The following is a 19190-nucleotide window of genomic DNA, read 5'->3' as shown; positions in this document are numbered from 1 at the left end:
AATTACCACAGATGGTATCAACTATTTGACCGGACAAATGGGGAGCGCTTTCTGGTGTAAACGCCAACCAGTAGAATGTGTGATCATGTTTTGGGTAAATGTGGTTATTTAATATAATATTGATAAGGACAACCTCATCCATAGAAAAAGTATGGATTACACCACATTAATCAGCTGTGAGTTGGTGGAGACACACCTGTCACTGTCACTGCCATGAGCATTGCAACTGGCTAAGGCTCGAGGTTTACCGATCCGTTCTGAAATTAATTAATAATACATAAATGGCTCATTTAAGTCAACAATAACTTAAGCGACACGTTTCATTTTGAGCTTTTCACACATAAAGGTTAGATTCCCTTTATACTAAGCCAGATTGTAAAAGACTTAACTTTCACACATGTTTAAAACAGAAAGATTTAGATTTATAAGCCAAAAATGCACTTTCCGGCGCTTTCTTTCCAAACGACCCAGAAAGTACTGTTAGTTGGTTCAACCGAGTCTCAGCGAGAGCATTCCACCGAGAAGGTTCTACATTTCACCTGGTGATAGTGCCGATTCCAGAACCTTCAAAACCGGTACAGCTGTTGAAAGGTCAAAGTTTTTAAGTTTATATATTGGCGCTGGAAACGGAAAGTTTCTTACTCCGAACGCTACTGCTAGTGTTTCTGTGTGCATTTAAGTTCAAATCAAAATAGAGGTAGTTTGCAACTTCAGCTTTTGATCTATAATTTAGATTTGTTGTTCTAGCCTCCATCACTAACTACATATTGGCTAAGTTATGCTTTCCGAATTTGATATTTCAATTTTCGTCTTGCAGAGTAAATGGATGTAACTTGTAAACAAGTCTGTCTTACTCATTTCATTGTTTTCCCACAATGCCAGATGACTGATGACACGTTGTAAACTGTCATGTTCATTTATAATATCTCCATCGGATTTATTATCAATATTGCTTATTTACGCCGCGTGTACTGTTAGAAGAATACGACGTCATTATGCATTTCGATGGGTTTAGGGGGTTAATGTTGTCCTCAGTAAATATATAACGAGATTTTTTTATCACTTATTACGATCATCATCACTAATATAAGAGCCACGCTCTTGTCAGTGTAGCATTCTTCGTGTTACTTTTTTAAGGAAAAATAGGGGAGTGCTTTCCCTCTTGCCTTCCGCCCCGCAGTACTCTGTCTGATAAGAGTGGGATAGCGCCCAGAGTAGTCTATTTCAAAGTCGTCTGCCCCCTGTCAGATGCCGGGTTAGTCTCTGTGAATTACCCCTTTAGTCCTACATTGCCTTACAGATCGCTCCCATCTCCGCCTCTGCAACCATTGAGGGTTTAGTCACTATATCGCTTTGTATTAAAAAAGCAACATTCATCTTAATTTATACATTTACTACTTTTAACTAGTTAACGTTATCATCGTCCCAAAGTACAAATGTACTGTACGACTTACAATTATTCGCGAACTTTCTCGTATCAATATTGCAGTTTATAAACATATTCAAATAACATCGCACCTATAAAATTACGCTATTTTACGGCCACGATAACCCTAGCGCCATATTGGTGACTTCTGAGTTGTCAATCAAATTAGGTGCATTGGAGTAAACAAGCGATTGCGTGCCAGAGGTTATCAGTGTTTATTACGACTAGAATATAATAGTTACGGAAACTGTCTCTCTTTATCTTGCTTTAAACGCTTGTTTGTCCCTTTCTTTTTCTTTGTTATCGTCAGAAACGTCACCATCTCGTATCTATTTCATATTGTTGTCACCCAAGGACTGATCTTGGCGCCTATTTCTTTCTTAATAGATTGAAATCTGAGTCGCTACGCTTATAATGATGGTTTAATTCTCTTATCTGGACAATGTTTCCTATAAAAGTAGCAAACATTATATGGGACAAGGCAATCAATTAGGTTAGTTTGTTTTGATCTCCAACTGACTTAGTTTTCCTGTTTACACGCGGAAGTAAGTTGTCATATATCATCAGAACAAATGGGCGCATACATTACAGTCCTAGGAGTTGCGTTGTTATAGCAAATATTATTACTATAGAAGGATACTCCAGATATTACTCGGTTCTAACAATTTATATAAAACGAAACATAGCCCAACATTTAATTACAAAGACTGCAATGACAAGAAATAGCATATATGCAAATATACGCAGTCAAATCAAAGATAAACTTGTCAAAGGTTAATTATACATTTTTATGAGACGTCGAGGTGTTACGGCTGAAAAAAGAAACATTACTCTTTGTTTTTACTTCATTGCTTTTTTGTATTCGTTACATTGACTTATCTTTTGGTTTATTTTAATGACATCTCTTGAATTCTAAAATTACTTAATGTATTGTCTGCCTTTTCTACATCTATTCAGTTATAACATTTTTGCTCTCAAATGTTCCATAGCAAGTAGAAATCTACGCAGGCGTCTCAACTAGGTATTTCACAGCTATGTTTATGCAAATCGTCGTCACGGTGATCTGCCACTGAGCATCGCTCAAATATCGTGAATATTTTAAGTCCCGTATTCACTATGTTCATTATGCTTTATGTAGTTTATTACTAATCTTTATTTTGTTTAATGTAATTGAATACCTATCTTATTTGGAAGCTATAGTCATGGACTCCTTTCTTATCCGACACTTTACTATCGTCAGGCAAGAATTATAAGTGTGATAAATCCACATACATTTCCATATAGACGAAAGAATTGGTATACTGGTACATTGTACCACTAGCTGGTTAATGTTAATTCGAGAAAGAGAGAAGCACACCTATGTGTCATTAATAGAATATAAGTATTGAGGAAATGCCTAATGAATACACTACTTTACTGATACTCATTACAAGCAAATCACGAACACGTGCCGAATAATGGATACTAAGACGGTTATCTTTCAATTACAAGGTCAGTAGAGATTCTATGAAAATTTGCAGTGAAAAGCTACCGAGTGATGGTAGAAACTCCATTGTCCTAACCGATACAATGAAACATTAGTGCCAGGATGTTAAAACCGTGAAGTAGATAGGATACATTCTTTCTTATTTATTATCTGTAAACACAAATAGAGTATAATTAAAAAAACAATAAAAATTGTTCTACACCGTTTGTAACGAAAATTTTGTTTTGTAACACTCTGTATTTGTATTGTTGGAAATTATGGCCACATTGTGAGAGATGATTTCGCAAAAATATAATTACGTATTACGTCCTAAATTATATGTTTAATAGCAGAGAAAATTACGATATTTAATTATTGTATAATATAATTATGTGTGCTTTAATTTTCCGTCTGTTTGTGTTTATGATAACAAGACATCTCTTCCAGTAGATTACGTGATCTCTGATAATGTTTGGTTCTTATTGTATTTTTTTTATGACTTCATTCAAGTTTTCCATTCATAGGGCCATTAGAGAGAGATATTGACTAATAAGAGAAACCTGTGTTTGTTTTCAACAACGCTGAGATCACCTCAGCACGTTGGTCAAGTCACGTAAGTTTTGTTACTGATTTCACTACATGAGACAGCAATAGACAACTCGTTATATATCGTTACAGAAAAATATATATCTAACATCATTAATGGAAAAATATTCTTCGCTATAAATGGACTAGCACAAATATATACTGACCAAAATACTCTTCAAAACATAATAACCGAAAACCTCGAGTCATTCCAACAATTCTTAGATAATGTGAATGTTTTCCACAATCGACTAGCAGCCTCGAAAGATTTACTGTTGCGCTCGGTCCGATGGTAAAACACGGAGTTATTTCTGTAGAAATACGCCTGCGGATTTGCTCCGACAAAAATAGTATCATCGATCTTATTCGCCAGAATAACAGCACGAATGTATTTACTTTTCCGACGGCATATGAGAAAACTTGGCTCTGTTTACGTTTCAATTTCATCGTGTTTCCAGCGTCCCTTTTCTCGTTCTCACGTCCCTTTCAGACTGATAAACGTATAGAGTAACTGCCCATAAATCTCACTTCATTGTTCAGGCTCCCCCTTTCACTGTCCCGAAAGGTTTACTACGAAGTTTACTATGCTGCTCCATTTCCATTTGCCCTCGAGGAGTTGTCAGCTTTTGGCATTTCCGATGTGGTGAGTGAGCTCTCTTTTGAGCCTTTTCAATATTGCCAAGGATAGTGATATTCCTAAACAAATACGAAACTGAATGTATGTGGAATCTACCTCATTTACATGAACTTATTTTCGCCCTACTTTTGCTTCCGCGGTTCTTTTATTTGGTGAATAATACAGAAAAATAAACTTGATCGTTTGAATCGTGCACCCTACCAATTGTTATAGAATAAAAGCCACGATATATCAATTTTGCTGACGTTTCTACTCATTGTCGGTCGGTATTCCTTTTGCGTCGTAAGTCACTTTACTGACAAAATTGACAAAGGATAAGTGAGGATGAGGACACGAAAAATATATTAAGGCACTTGCTGGAATAAGTAAGTGCTTTGTTTTGCTGGAACATGGGTGGAATTTTTCATATTTCTGGCCCCGGAAATGCCAACCATCAATCTATATTGATCAGCTGTATAAGTTGCCTTGGGTAAACACTTGAAATTCATTATTGATGCTGCATTAATTCTGTACAAAGCCACTGCCGCGACCACCTCTTTACGTAGCAGTACATAACGCGTCGTTGTTTTAAAAATAGATTTGATCTTTGTGATCTTGTATATGTGAAGCTATTACTAAAGAATGAAGCGCATCAAATTCGCAATTCGGTCCCCAGTCGGACCACTTCATTCAATTAGGCGTTGATTGTCCGTGGCAGAGGTCGCGTTGGGTAGTATCTCTCTAATTAGGTCTTAGCGCTTCGCCCACGTGCCTATTCTCATTCTCTGCTATAATCCGAACAACTTCCCTAGTTACCACGTCACGAACATAAGCATTGCTTGATGTTCGTGACTTATTTATTTTCGTCGACAATATTTATCTAGCGTATACATCAACTCGCTCATCTAGTGCGTGAAGATCTTCTAGAAAAAGGTTATCTCTAATTTTGCCATTTATATTTGTTGTAGTATAACTGATAATTTCAACTAGAGCATTATAAAGGGCAAGTGAGTCACTAATGTTATGTTTGAATTTGCGTGCCAACTAGGTTAGAAGGAAAACAAGGGTTTTTAATTATTCTAAATGCGAATGGAAGTGGTTAAGAGTTTATTGGCAAACCGCTATTGCTATTTTCGAATCTAAGGTGATGTTTCTTTACTTATTGGTTTACTCATAAAATACGTGAAATGACTGTCAGAGCGAAAATAAAGACTCATCAGTATTACTCACTAAATGGTTAACGCAATTGTCATTAAAGAAAGACATGCCCGGTAAATAATTGAATTAAAAGGTAACAAAAGTACAGTAGGACGAAAATAATCTTCATAACAAAGAAGCCAGATTAAATTACATAATAGGTTTCCAAGCATGAACGCTTATACCGTTTTGTTTATAGATACGAATGTACGTATGTTGAAAGCAGTCCATAACGCTACATAAATTATTCATGCCAACATCAAGGTTACTTGCAAATACAAAGAGAAATAGTTCTGGATGCTATGTACATCAAGGTTCTATAGGTTCACGTTTCATTCGTTCATTCAAAATTTAAGAGCTAGGCTCTTATCGGTAGAGCTCTTTGCACATTTGTCGACCCTTTGCAAGGTAAAACCTCCTCTTATGACGAGACCTTTTCTATTATCTGGGGGATTAAAAAGGCCCCTTGAAGCAATTCACCTAAGAACGCAATTTTGCTAGTTAACATGTATTTACTTTTATATGCGCAAATGTCAAATTGCATGTTAATGTTATATTGCTTTTAGGTGAATTGTTTCAATGTGGCCTTTTTAACCCTCGTTGTCTTAGTAAGGATCATGTTTATTTGATACAAATTCAGTAGCGGGTTAGTAACTCGCATTGCTTATATTGTTGATGTTTATACGTATTGCTTTCGGGCACGTTCGAATCTTTGCCAAGAATCGCCGATGTGCTCGAATTATTTTCACCAATGTCACTCATTGATTTAACTTTTAATGGCTCTTGTAAATGTTTTGTTGCCTCTTTTTCGGTTGTTATCTGAAGATATTTCTTATCAGTCTACGTAAACGCTGCATCGTGACAAGTCACATGTATTGTATTGTATCTTTACAGCTCTGTTTAATGTTTATCATTGGCGATCTCTAGCTTTTTATTATTCGCGTATTTTATAACGACATTGTCATCGTACATTGTCCTGTTAAACAACCGCATTTAGCAATGCCACTGTCGAAAATTAATATTTACCGGCCTGTTTTATATTTAATGGAAACACGTGCAAAATTCCACTGGGACTGGTTTGAGGCTTCGTTTATAAACAAAACCCGTCTGGAATCAGGTTTGGGTGTGTTGACTGTTGACGTTCTAAGTGTGGGCGGCCTTGAGCGCGCGAAGGACGGCGAGTGCGCGGGCGCAGAGGCGTGGCTCTCACGCAACGCGCGCGTTTTTTTTCCTTTTTTTTACATCTTATTGCGTGATAAGTGGAAACTTGTATGTTATTAATAAAACATTGCTCTCGCGCTAATGGCGGGCGACGGGCGACTAATGCCCGCTTTAATGCCGTAATGCGCGACAAATGCCGCCTTTTAGCAGTTTTACTTACACTTAGCTATAACACATAACTATTTTTTTTACATATTTCCTCGCCTTATGGTTGTCTGGAAGAAATCGCTTTAAGCAATAAGACCTAGTTAAGTCTCTTTTGTAGATATTTTCTTATATTTTGGTGCAATGAAGTATATTATAGCATAAGCTCACGACTATATCCCAATGGGGCAGTCAGAGGTACATCCATCGTAAGTTGAACTAAGTTACATACATGTATACCTCATTAATTATAGCTCGATTAGAATGACAGCAGGACACAAATATAAAGTGGAGCCTAGTGCGACAAAGACATAAGAGTTCCGTTAATACATCTGTCAAATCAAGCTATGGGGTAGAAGTAGATACACACCACAGTATTACATGTACTTGCATACAATGAGGAACTAATCAGATTTTCGCTCGTGTTCTACTTTGTCGGAAATGTTGGTATAAAAAAATAAGCAGCATAATGCATTTCCCCTACATATTCATTAGCGCTTGTGAAGCGAGTTTTAATTAAAATGTATTTTTCCAGCTTTGAGCCACGGGCGTTGATTAAAACGAGCACCATGTATTACGGACTTAGTAATTCGTAGTTCTTTTATACACATGCCTAAATTTTGAACCCTAACTAGTAGGTATAGCACAATATTGGCATATCTTTGACACTCCATAAAACATCTCATACTTCCGCCGCCTAACGCGTAACTTTCTTCTATCGGACGACCTTTGTGAACGACCTTTGTGGTCCAGTAGTTGAGCGTTGGGCTCACGATCCAGAGGCCACGGGTTCGAAACCAGTTTGGTCAGCTTAGGACATTGCAGGCTGATCACCTGATTGCCCGAAAGTAAGATGATTTTGCCTCGGAAGGCATGTTAATTACGTTATTCTATGAACTAGACCTACACACAACACATTATCCGGTTTTTCTACCATTCTCACTGTTGGTTGCGAATAGTTCAGTGTTCTAAAACTCAACACATACATTATACAGACAGAATAGGTAAAATATATTATAGTGAGTGTACTTTTTTGCTACATTAAATCTTGTGTTTCATGTCCGCAAAAAACGATTACAACATCTTTGATTTCATAAAAAACTTTGCAAAAAAGAAACAAGTTTATTGACATTGAACGTAATAGAAAAGTTGTTAGTCTTAGAAAAAAAGAATCAAATTAAGATTAGCTTTGAGATTTATTATCTACATAAATAAACACGCCACGCCCTCATGGGGTGGGCAGACCTACAAACGATCAGAATCCAACTTGCAGACACTTTTGATACGAAGTCTTAAGATGGTATTTATTTTTTTTAAACTATGAAGTATGTACAATTCAATTAAAATCACAGTGAAGTGTTTTGTCTAATGAGTAACTTAATTTTATCTTAACCCGGATCGTATGCCCCCGATTTTCCGACGTTTTTCTTGCAGCTTTATTTCCCCGGCTATACAGGTTGTGAGAAGCTGCAGTAGTTTTAGGCGGATGAGACGTTCGTTATGTAAAAATTGACGATTCAAAGTGTAACTATGTTACCTACTGAATAAAGATATTTTTGAATTTGAATTTGAATTTCCAGACACAATAGTTAAACAATGGGATTTGGATTTTATGAGGCATATGGGCCTTACGAGGTTAAATCGTATAATAGGTACAGTCTCTCTGTCTGACTTTTTACTTTTTTACGACATGCCTTGGAAGATAAGAAGCTGGACTCATTCTGTTTTGTATTCGGATGCAAACCAGCAGATAATTTTATTAATAAAAAACCTAAAATCGAATTAAGATAGTACGGTTAATTAGCTTCGAATCTCAGGTAACAAAGAACAAAAAATACACAGAAGCCATAAATAAACGCTAATAAGAATAGTTAATATGACAATAATGATTCACAGTATTAAATACATAAGCTTAAGGCTTGTATACAAGGGATTTACAACACTGCTGCAAAAAATTGTGAACACCTTGTTTTCGTTTTGAAAGTCATCGATATTCGGGGCTAGAAATCTCAAGAATCGCTTGAAAATATCGACAAATACTCTTGTAAATTAGTTCTTATGATAAGTACATACAAGTTGCTTATTCACCTCCGAAACAAACATACTAACCGATTATTCGTACTCAGTTACGTCGTATTCAAATTGAAAAATATTTCGAATATTTGCCATGCCATTTTTATTTGTTAATGATGTTGGAACGATATTGTAGCTTGCGCAAACACCCGCACTGGAGCAGCATAGTGCGGTATGCTCCATATCCCGGCCGGTTGAGGAGAGGCATGTGCCCAGCTGTGGGATGTTTATCGTCGCCTTATAATGAAAATAACGTTAGCGCCTGCGCCTTTTTGAAAAATCACATTCTATAGTAAAAAAAAAACATAGAAACGTTGTCTCTGTTTTGATCTATAAACCAGACGTAATTGAGTTTATCATGATATATTTTTATCGCCCTCGCAAAATTCGGATACACGACGTTTATTGTCAGTCTAAAATTATCTCTCGGGATCAACAGGGATTTATTCTTAATCCGAATATTACGTGTGTTTGCGAATAGTTAGCTCTGTTGACATCTAAATATAGACTGGTGCTTGCTGCGACCAAGTCCTCTATATATTTTGACTACAATAGACTTGGCGATGCGATTATTTTGATAAACAACAACATAGCATAACGCTTGCATCCCCGAAGGGGTAGGCAGAGAAGTATAGTGTATATACACCCACACCTTGTAAAAAAATGAAGCCGCCTATTGTGCCTTTCTATATCTGTTGTTCTTATTTCGGTATCTTGTCTATATTGTGTTTAATAAAGCATATTATCTATCCATCTTTACAGCTTTTTTTAAGCCCCATAATACCCATTACATTGATAAAAAGGTTATTTTCCTATTTTAGCCAGTCTTGCTTTACACAAAAATGTGATAAATTCGAAGTATAAAACAGTGATAGAATCTTGTAACATTTATTCATCAGAATCTTTTTATTTTTTGAATAAATACTTATTTTACATTGTTTTAAGTTTACGCGGTTATTATCATAATTAAAGCACATAATAACGGGTTCTTACCACGTTTAAATGGGGATATGAGACTCCTGATATTTCGACACTGTTGCAAGTGCCATGATCACGGGATTTTCCTGCTTATACGGGTTAGATTTGATCTTATTTCAAAAGTTAAAAAGACAGACAATTTATTACTCAAGCACGTGTTAAGTTCGACGCACGATATCTTTCAAAGATAAGATTTTAGCATGAACCTGATAAAACTATAGATTGCGTAATTCGGCAATTTTCGTCTACCTATACAAGAGAATGAAGCAAGTAGATAAATGATTAGATGTGATTCATAGTTCTTGGATATTTGTAATTCAATGAGTTGTTAATTTGTGTTTATAACGTCGTCGTCTTCAAACATGTGTCTTTCGACATCTAATTAAAGCTTACATAAAAACATACATAACATAAATTAATAGCCTATATACGTCCCACTGCTGGGCACAGGCCTCCCCTCAATCAACCGGAGGTGGTATGGAGCATACTGCACCACGCTGCTCCATTGCGGGTTGAATTGAAGCTTACTTTATGTAAAAAAACGTATTATAAGATTAATGATAAAAATGCCTGGTATTAAGTGTTTTCCTCTAGTTACATAACTTGTAATGTATACCTACATTGATGTAAATCATGTTGATGTTGCAGTTTCTTGACAGTTCTCCTCCGCCATAATACCTGGCGAAACGACGTAGATTCAAAAATGTAAAATTACCTTCAACAAGTTTATACATGATAATTACGTTGAAATTAAACGATTCTGATTTCTAATTCCATGTAGGAGGTGATAATCTTTACCTTCTATAAAGAAGAAAGAAGAATATTTATAAAGTAATGTAGTAGCATTGCAACAGCTTCCGTGTTCTAGTGGTTAGAGCGTTGGGCTCACGATCTGTCCGAGTTCGATTCCCGCTGGGGACATTGTCGATATCACTCTGTGAGACTATCCTTTGTTTGGTAAGAGCATTGCAGGCTTGAATCACCTGATTGTCCGATAAAGTATGATGATTCCGTGCTTCGGAAGGCACGTGTACAGTAGGTCCCGGCTATTGAACACCTCCACCGACCCGCAGTGGAGCAGCGTGGCGGAGTATGCTCCGTACCCTTCCGGTTGTTTGAAGGGAGACCTATGTCCAGGAGTGGGACCTATATAGGATGTTTATCTCATGATATGTGTTATAGTATCATCCTGTATCACATCGAGTCTGGGGGATGAGGTACAACGCGATCACAGATTAATTACTACCATGATCCGATCAATAAACGCAACTGGGCTACGAACACGATCCAATCCTGTTCTACTACAATAGAGCTTGTTAAATCGGAAATTGGTTTAGAGCTAAATTGAAAACGCCTAGCGTATATTGGTTCCCAGTTTACGGGATAGAGTTACCATGATTCCGGCCTTTCTCCCGGACATGTCTAGGCTTTTTAATTCTTACTTTCGCATTGAGTAGCGAGGTCGAAGACCAACCGCATCTACCGTCGTTTCAGGCTCTTTTAATTTGTCAAAAGTTTTATCTAGGAGAAAAATGTTTTCTTAATTTACTAAAAATTACCTTTTTCCGGATTATTGTCAGAATCAGGACTTTTGATATGTTTCCACTTATCTCGATCTTTTGGAGTCCCTTAGGGACGGTATTGAAAAGTATCGCCATCCGAAGGACATAATATACGATCCGGACGACCCGAACTTGTTAAATGTATGCCTATAACATTATCATTATAGAATTGATACGTAAACATACGTGTGGTAATGATGTATTAAACATTAGACTTACGTGTGACGTATAAAATTGATGTGGTGGATTCTGAGTGATAAATGAAGGCCCTGGCAGGTAGGAGGTTTTCCTCGTGATACGGTGACATTAAATAGCTTAGCTAAGCTTATGGCTTTACGCACTCCTATGGGCGTGAATTTTGTATTAGCTGAGTGTAGATTAGGTACGATCCCCGATTCAAAATTTTAAAGAAGTCAGTCGGAGGTGCAACATAAATCAACCACCTCTTGAGTTCACAGGCGTCACCTGATGTTCTTGCACACATATGATATCTACATTATGGTCATAGGCAAGCCCGGCCAGATATTCACATTTAGCTGCAGATAGTCCTTCAATCATTCAAACCAATCAATCAAATATACTTTATTGCCCAGAACTAAATTTCAACAATCAGACATAACACACGAACACAGTACAATTCCCACCACCACCTCCACCTCCAAGTTTCCACGTCCAACAGTTCTCGTCTTAGGTACTCGAGTAGGACAGATATCAGAAAGGGAGCCCTGCCGCTGTTTGGGGTTGAATCCTGAAGAGGACTGTTTTTGGGATCCATGATGTAATCGCAGAATAAAGCACCGGGAGATTTGCAAGGAACAGTGAGCCATTTCAGTCGCGAACGTTTAGCCGGCTAAGCCCGACTAGGTATACTCCCAATTGGCGAATATGATCGCCCCACTCACTAACATCCTTTAAAAAATAAAGTCACATTTGCTAAGGAGTTTTTCTAAAAAATCGTCCCAACCGTGTCAAATATGTATAGTTATGTAGATAGCATAAGTTCGTTCCCTCAAATTAAGATGTGTTGTCTATTTAAAGTGTAATATCGGTTTTACAGTGTCATTACACAACGTCGCTTGTGATAAGATGCGCCGCGGACACTTTTACGGAGATTGGTTGTCTATTTGTTATACGAGGTTTATGCCCTCTAAAATATGATAATGTGGGTTTCCTCACGATGTTTTCCTTCATCGCTGAGCACGTGATAATCATTTATGATCCAAACATGAATTCGAAAACAAATTCTACATTCATTGGCTTAGGCTTAAAATATTACGGGCTCATAATATTATAATTTTAAATATCATACTCAAATGAATATGAGACTATAATGAACTTTACCTCCAACACGAAAATATTGACCCAGGTCTGTTTGTACAGCTCACGACAAGATAACATCCAGTGAGACGTCAAAAATATTTGATTTCTTCATTATGACGGTGCAATTGTTATCACCTCATTTGATGCTCTAGGCTAATTGAGGATTCGGAATAGGAAGTTGCAAAAAATAGACGTGTTTTACGAGTTTGGAGTTTTTATTTGTTCTGTCGATATGATCTACATATTTATGTATGAGATTTAAAACTTTATCACAGTCATGTTATGATTGACTGGTCAGAACGCTGATGCCGCACACGGAAATAAAAGTGGATTGGTCTTGTTCTTGGAAGACCTCTAGAGCACTCGTCTCACGAGCTCTGACTGCACAGCTTGCCTTCGACCAATAGCCGTACGACGTCTATCCATGTAGATAGTAATCTCTGCGTCTATTGGTCGAAGCCCCGGATATAATTCCTGCCACGCGCAGCGCGATCAGCACGCATACCCTTCCTTTGAGCACGTGGAAAACGTAAAAGGTAAAACGTAAACCTGATGTTGTTCGGTCGACCGAGAAGAAAAGCTGCAAAAGATCGCGATGACTAAAAATATGTTGGCTCATACTCTACATCCCAGCAGCGGATAACAGGGTTAGAAGAAGATCACAACTATGTGGTCTAAGTTATGACATCTACCAGTTCCTTACTGACGGCTCATTGATGTGGGCCCCGGAATCTTCCTCTATCAAAGTACTGAAATGACCCGTTCGTTCGATCGGTCAATCGGCCTAATGGGATTTATTTTTCCTTTTAACTGACGGGTGGTAGATTATCATGGCACATGAGAAAAAAGTCTCACTGGATCGACTAATCGGTAGAACGGGGAACCATCCGAACTGACGTTTGTTATCGTCGATTTTAACGTAGATAATCGCCAGTACCTTAACGAACCCCACCCCTGAATGTGACGTTTCCAGATAGTCTCACGCTCTTGACAATTAGCAGCAATTTAGTGCATAAATTCATGGAGCCAGATTTAGTAGTTGCATAGGCTTGTAATTTAGGACGTTTGAATAGTCTTATGTTAGGGTAGATACTAGTTCAGATATATTGTCAATATTTACAGGAACATGGCGGACTTTTACCGCTAAAATAAGGTATATTAGTCATGTTAGAGTTCAACTGCGTAATGCAGTAACAGTCGCCGTTGCCGAATACGCCAAGGATGACATTATAATTGCTATTAGCAATTATATTTATTGCAAACTACACGAGCACGAATCTATCCACGAGAAATGATAAAACGTGTAAATACGAGCAGTATTAAAAATAGTAAAAGACTTCTACAATCAAACATTGTTAATCTTCCAACAGATAAGTGAAAGTTACATCACACTAAAAGCAGTAGTAATAAAAGAAACAAGATAATATGTATTTAGTTCAACCGACCTCTATATAGGTCGTAGCTAATAATAGATTTGGACTGCACAGAAATATTAAACGTGACATGGAAGCAAAACAATCGATTCTAAGCGAAGATTCTTAGAAATGACGAGTTATCGTGCTACAAAGGTATTCATAATTACGTGGATTTTCTACAAGTGAAAGGTTTTGTTAAATATTATATAGTTAAATATTTAATCTGATGTACACGTGGCATTGGGCTTGAAAACGATCAAAAACAAATTTTACCTATTTATGACGCACCAATAAACTGTATAGGAGCCGATTTAGGACGTCGGGTCACTCCCGTTTTCTTAGAAGACCAAGAAAAAATATCAGTCAAGTAATTGATGCTCATTAGCGTGACTACATTTCGTGTAACTCAGTTTCTATGTCGAAAGATATAACTCTATATCACGATTGCCCAAAAATTTCAATGAATTTGCAGGAGTTCTCAGTTTCCACCAATCTCGGAATAGGTTTCTATATGTAAATATAGAAACTGAGTTACACGATTAGGTATCTGGGTGGCTTGAACATTCTGACAACCAAGTGGGTTACCTAGAAGCCCTGATGACTTCAAAAAGTGTGTAAAATGTAAAAAGGATTGAACGAAAAGTTAAAACTCGAAGACATAAAACGAAGGAAATACCTAACATATTGTCGGCTAAATTGAATGAAGGATATGATGTACGTCGGAGGCAACTAGGCGAAATGTATAATTTGTGCGTCTGAGAACGACGGCCTTGCTCGCAAAGTGGATAATCACGCCACTCGGGGCGGGATTGGACAACAAATATATATTGCTGTTTGCCGTACCTATTTGCATGTTGCAGAGCTAGTTTCGTGATCTTGGTTTTTGAATCTTTTTCATTTAAAAACTTGGAGATGGTTCATCAGATGCTAAAGAAAAGGAAATAACCATCAATATTTCAAAGACTACTACATCACTTGTAATTTCTTATTTGACATCGAAGTTCTCATTTGTTGTTACGAGATATTGATGTAACATTAATTATTAACATCTTTATTTTTAAGACCTAATAGTTATTAGGTCTACATATTAACATAGTTATGTTTTATGCAAATAAATTATTTATTTATTTATAACTTTTATCAAATGCTAATGTTGGCTATTTAGTTTTTTTCTAGAATTGCATTTCAAATAAAGTAATCCAAAATAAATGAATGCTACAAACTCTTAATTTCGTTACAAGTATTTACACTATATCTTCTGCGTTTATAGTACTTCTTTTAATGGTCAATTGTAATATTCCATTATCACTTCAAGCATCAGTTCATCCGCGTACATTTATTAATTTTCAATTACCATCTTTCTTAGATCACTGTCATACAAATAATTCACTCTTAACATTAAGTAATCAATAACAATAGCATCTTGCACCTAGCGACAGCTGCAGCATTGTTGTTGTTATAAAAACCCCAACAATCGTCTCGTCTATTGAATATCTCAATTGTGTAGAATTTCCACTTGACTGCGAAGTAACAGTGTGGAAATAATAAGCTATTACCGTAGGGAGTTCTTAAATAATGGCCATTTTATGTCGCTATGAAACTTTTATTTTATGGCTGTTAAGTAATACTGATGTATTGTTGACAATGGCGTTTTACACGTGAAATGATCTGATTGAATATGTTACTATTACTACCTATAAAGTTTGTTGTGTTGTATTTCTTGATTTTGATTTGATTTCTTGTGTTGATTACGGTTTAATTTAGGATGCTTCATTTATTTACATCCTTCATCCTAGATTTTGGTTTGGTCATTGTTTTTCAGCCTGCTTTGCTTTTTTATCAAGTATTTTAGTATTTTAATTCATATTCGAATTAAAATTGCTACTCACCTGTCAAAATTATCATCTTTTTTAGACCCTCGTCACAAGACCTTCTAGGAAATGGGTCAAATTATTCTCACACGTCAATAACAAATACAACCTTGTTGAATTCTGCCGCACAAGCGAAGTTTGTACGTCAACACGGTAGTCAACGGCCGTGTAGTAACAGTTGTAAGCGATATCTGACACTTTCTGGGCAATCGTAAAAGCTTCTGTCAGTACACCTTACACTACCATACAATATTACCATGTTATGTGCGGAAAAGTAATTCAATTTGATCAGTTTCAAGGTGTAATATTTTTAAATTACTTACAATAACTGTCTATGAATAAACATAAACCCTTATCAAAGAGAGTTAAATATTCTAGTTTTTAATTCGGATTTCTTATCTAACTCTTATATCTGTAATAGTATTTGTTTTCAGTTTGTGTATTTGCATTGCATCACATTTTCGAAGTATCTTATCTATATGTCTATGTTTATTTTTATGTCTATAACTGATAACTTCTATCCGTGTTACTAAGGGACTCCTTTTGAATAACTGAATATCTAAAGATAAACCTCAGACATATTCATTCAATTTTCCTTACACGCCTTCGGACATACTTATTGATAATATTTTCGTCGCAGACATCTACGTAAATAAATTCAAAGTTGGTGTAGGAGAATTAATGCCGCTGATTTTACTTCTTATTCGATTGATGTCCTGTTTTAAATACATTTTTTATTTGTTTAACGTACAATACAATAAATAAAGCGTTTTATATAATTGTTCTATAGAGTCTTTATCACCGTTATTTAGCGCAAATCTCAGGAGAGTCCCTTAGCCTTTCTTTAATATTTCACTTTCTTATTTTAAATTTTTCTTCTCCTAAGCTAAAAACATTTGCATTTGAATATTCACCTTTCTCACCAACCTTTCTTCTCTTGCAGGTGTTCGGCACAGTGGAACTCCCGGACAAGCCGATCATGCTCCCACCGTTCGTGGAGGCGACGCACTGCCTCGGCTACCACCTGACTCGCAAGGGCCGCGCCGTCGCGGACCGCGTCGTGTCCGTCCTCGGCTACGCCTGCCCTGACATCACCTACAGCCCTAGCCTGTACCCCATCACAGCGGCTTTGCTGCACTTCATGCCTGGTAAGTGGAATACATTATTTTATTGTTATTTGACTTGATCTTTTTCTATCGCTTCTACAATAAATTCTCTTCAGGACCTAGCGTACTGGGCTGCTTTTACAGCGTGATCCATGTGCTTGGTTTAAAGAAGAGCTTAGATTTTTTGGATGCTGCGTTCGTTGTATAGCTTTTAGTTTAGTTAGTTAGTTTAGTATTGTAAACGATTAGAGCAACGAAGGAACAATTTCTTTTTTCTAATGTTGATAATATCAATATTCAAAGCATGATGTTCAATGATGAAATCATATTTAACATGATACTTTTTGTTCTTTTTATGAACAACTAAATGGTTAATTTTAACGTTAAGTTTAAGGTAAGGGATTGTGCGGTAGAGTGTTATTTGACATATTTTTTTTAAACAAAATGTTGCTATGTCAGTATAAATATAACAAGTATAACCTGAAATTATTAAAACTACGCAATTTACGACTACCATTGATCGCCAGTTTATCTGGTATCCAACTTGGCAATGAGTTGGACTTTGCGAAATCCAAGCCAAATCCGATGCGCCATTATCGTAAAATGTAATAAAGTTCACATCCACACTCGAAATATTCCATAATAGCCCGTCTTTATGTGCAATAACTTCATTTGCCTTTGTGCATCTGTTTCAAGGGCAATTTGTGTTTGTGGGGATAAAGTTTCATTACCAAGAGTTTCGTTAAGTGTTTGTATCGGATTATCTTTAGTATATACGGCAATTGCTTATTTATACACGAGTTCTTTGGTGCTGTGGTTAAGAGCTTCGACCTTAAAATCATTAATTAAGGTTTAATATTCTGACTTGTAGACCCAAGCAGCGATCTCTTTCTCTATACCTTCTCCTTCCGATGGCAAAATTAGAGGATTCGTATAGATTCATTTAAGAGTTCTACCTCGGTTTTTTTCTGTAAATTCCCTTACTGTGATACCAGAAAGTTCTTTTAAATCAAAAGCATTAGGTATCGGAAATATACTCTACTTGAAATACAATAACTTTTAAAAACGTTCATTAAATCGCGATAGTTTCAACATAATTTGAATTAATTTCTTAATAACGGTCTCTGTGGTCCAGTGGTTGAGAAGTATCACAAATCTATCCATTTTTGTAAAATCACAAAAACATTATTTCAAAAAATGTAGTGAAGTAAGTACAAGACAACTTAGAAGACAATACGCGAACGTACTATACCAGCCTCCTTGTCGTGCGTATATTTATAAAAAAAATGTTTATAACATGTTTTTAACAATTTACCTGAAAATTTAAAGGAATTAAATATGATAGAATTTAAGCATGATTTAACGAAATGGTTATTACATATGTGTTTTTATAGTGTCAACGAATTCTTTAACTATAGGAGTAAGTCTTAATAATAATATAATTAGGTATATGTATAAATATTTGCACACCTGCTTGCAGGTTGAATACATGCACTGTTTTACTTAGAATAAGATCTTTAACTTTGTGTTCTTGCAAATAAATGATTGATTGATTGATTGATTGATTGATAATCGGACCCTGTGAAAAACGGGATAACAAGAGATGGTGACAAACCTGCTCAATAGTCATCGTCTAATGTGACATTATATCGTAAAATCCTCATCCGGCATTTGAAGATTATTTATGACCTACTCTTGGTTTTATCTCCAAAACCATTATACTGTCGCCTTTGGTTTCTCTATTACTTTATTAGAGACATAAATTATATCTTTATTTAACGCGTGCACCTGTGTCTTTAAACTACAATAGAAGCTGTTAATTTTATAGTTGCGGTTGGCTTAGCTCATTGTTATAGTTTCCACATTGTCCCATATTGTTACGTCGATCGCTATTAAATTGAACATTATTTTATGATCAATAAATTTTCTCTTAGCTTACTCTTATATATCCCGATGGTTGCATATTCAATTGTTATTATGAGTTATTATAATATTATATTTTTTATAATTGCCTTTTTAACAGTGGGTGGAAGATTTGAAGTAGCCGATAGACATGATAGGCTATGCTTTATTTATAATTATCGTCTATTTGTCTAGGTCGTTGTTTAACCAGTCTGTTATTAAATTATCATGTAAAAATAATTTTAAAAACTAATCATTAATTTTGGGACTGAAAATTCCACTTGATAATAATTCAGAATAATGAGCTGA

General features: G+C 36.1%; 1 protein-coding gene across 5 annotated transcripts in view; it reads left to right on the top strand.

Annotated features, from left to right (window-relative positions):
* Positions 1–19190, top strand: part of LOC126370347 (GTPase-activating protein skywalker) — a 121968-nt gene that overhangs the window by 35600 nt on the left and 67178 nt on the right. For all 5 annotated transcript variants that reach the window (XM_050015193.1, XM_050015201.1, XM_050015191.1 and 2 more), the window contains exon 4: positions 16817–17021. In XM_050015193.1, coding sequence (XP_049871150.1) covers positions 16817–17021 — 205 coding nt within the window. The remainder of the gene's footprint in view (positions 1–16816; positions 17022–19190) is intronic.

This window comes from Pectinophora gossypiella, chromosome 1, assembly GCF_024362695.1.
Source record: "Pectinophora gossypiella chromosome 1, ilPecGoss1.1, whole genome shotgun sequence".
NCBI lineage: Eukaryota > Metazoa > Arthropoda > Insecta > Lepidoptera > Gelechiidae > Pectinophora > Pectinophora gossypiella.
The sequence above is the reverse complement of the archived record's forward strand: the minus strand, read 5'-3'. Positions and strand labels throughout refer to the sequence as shown.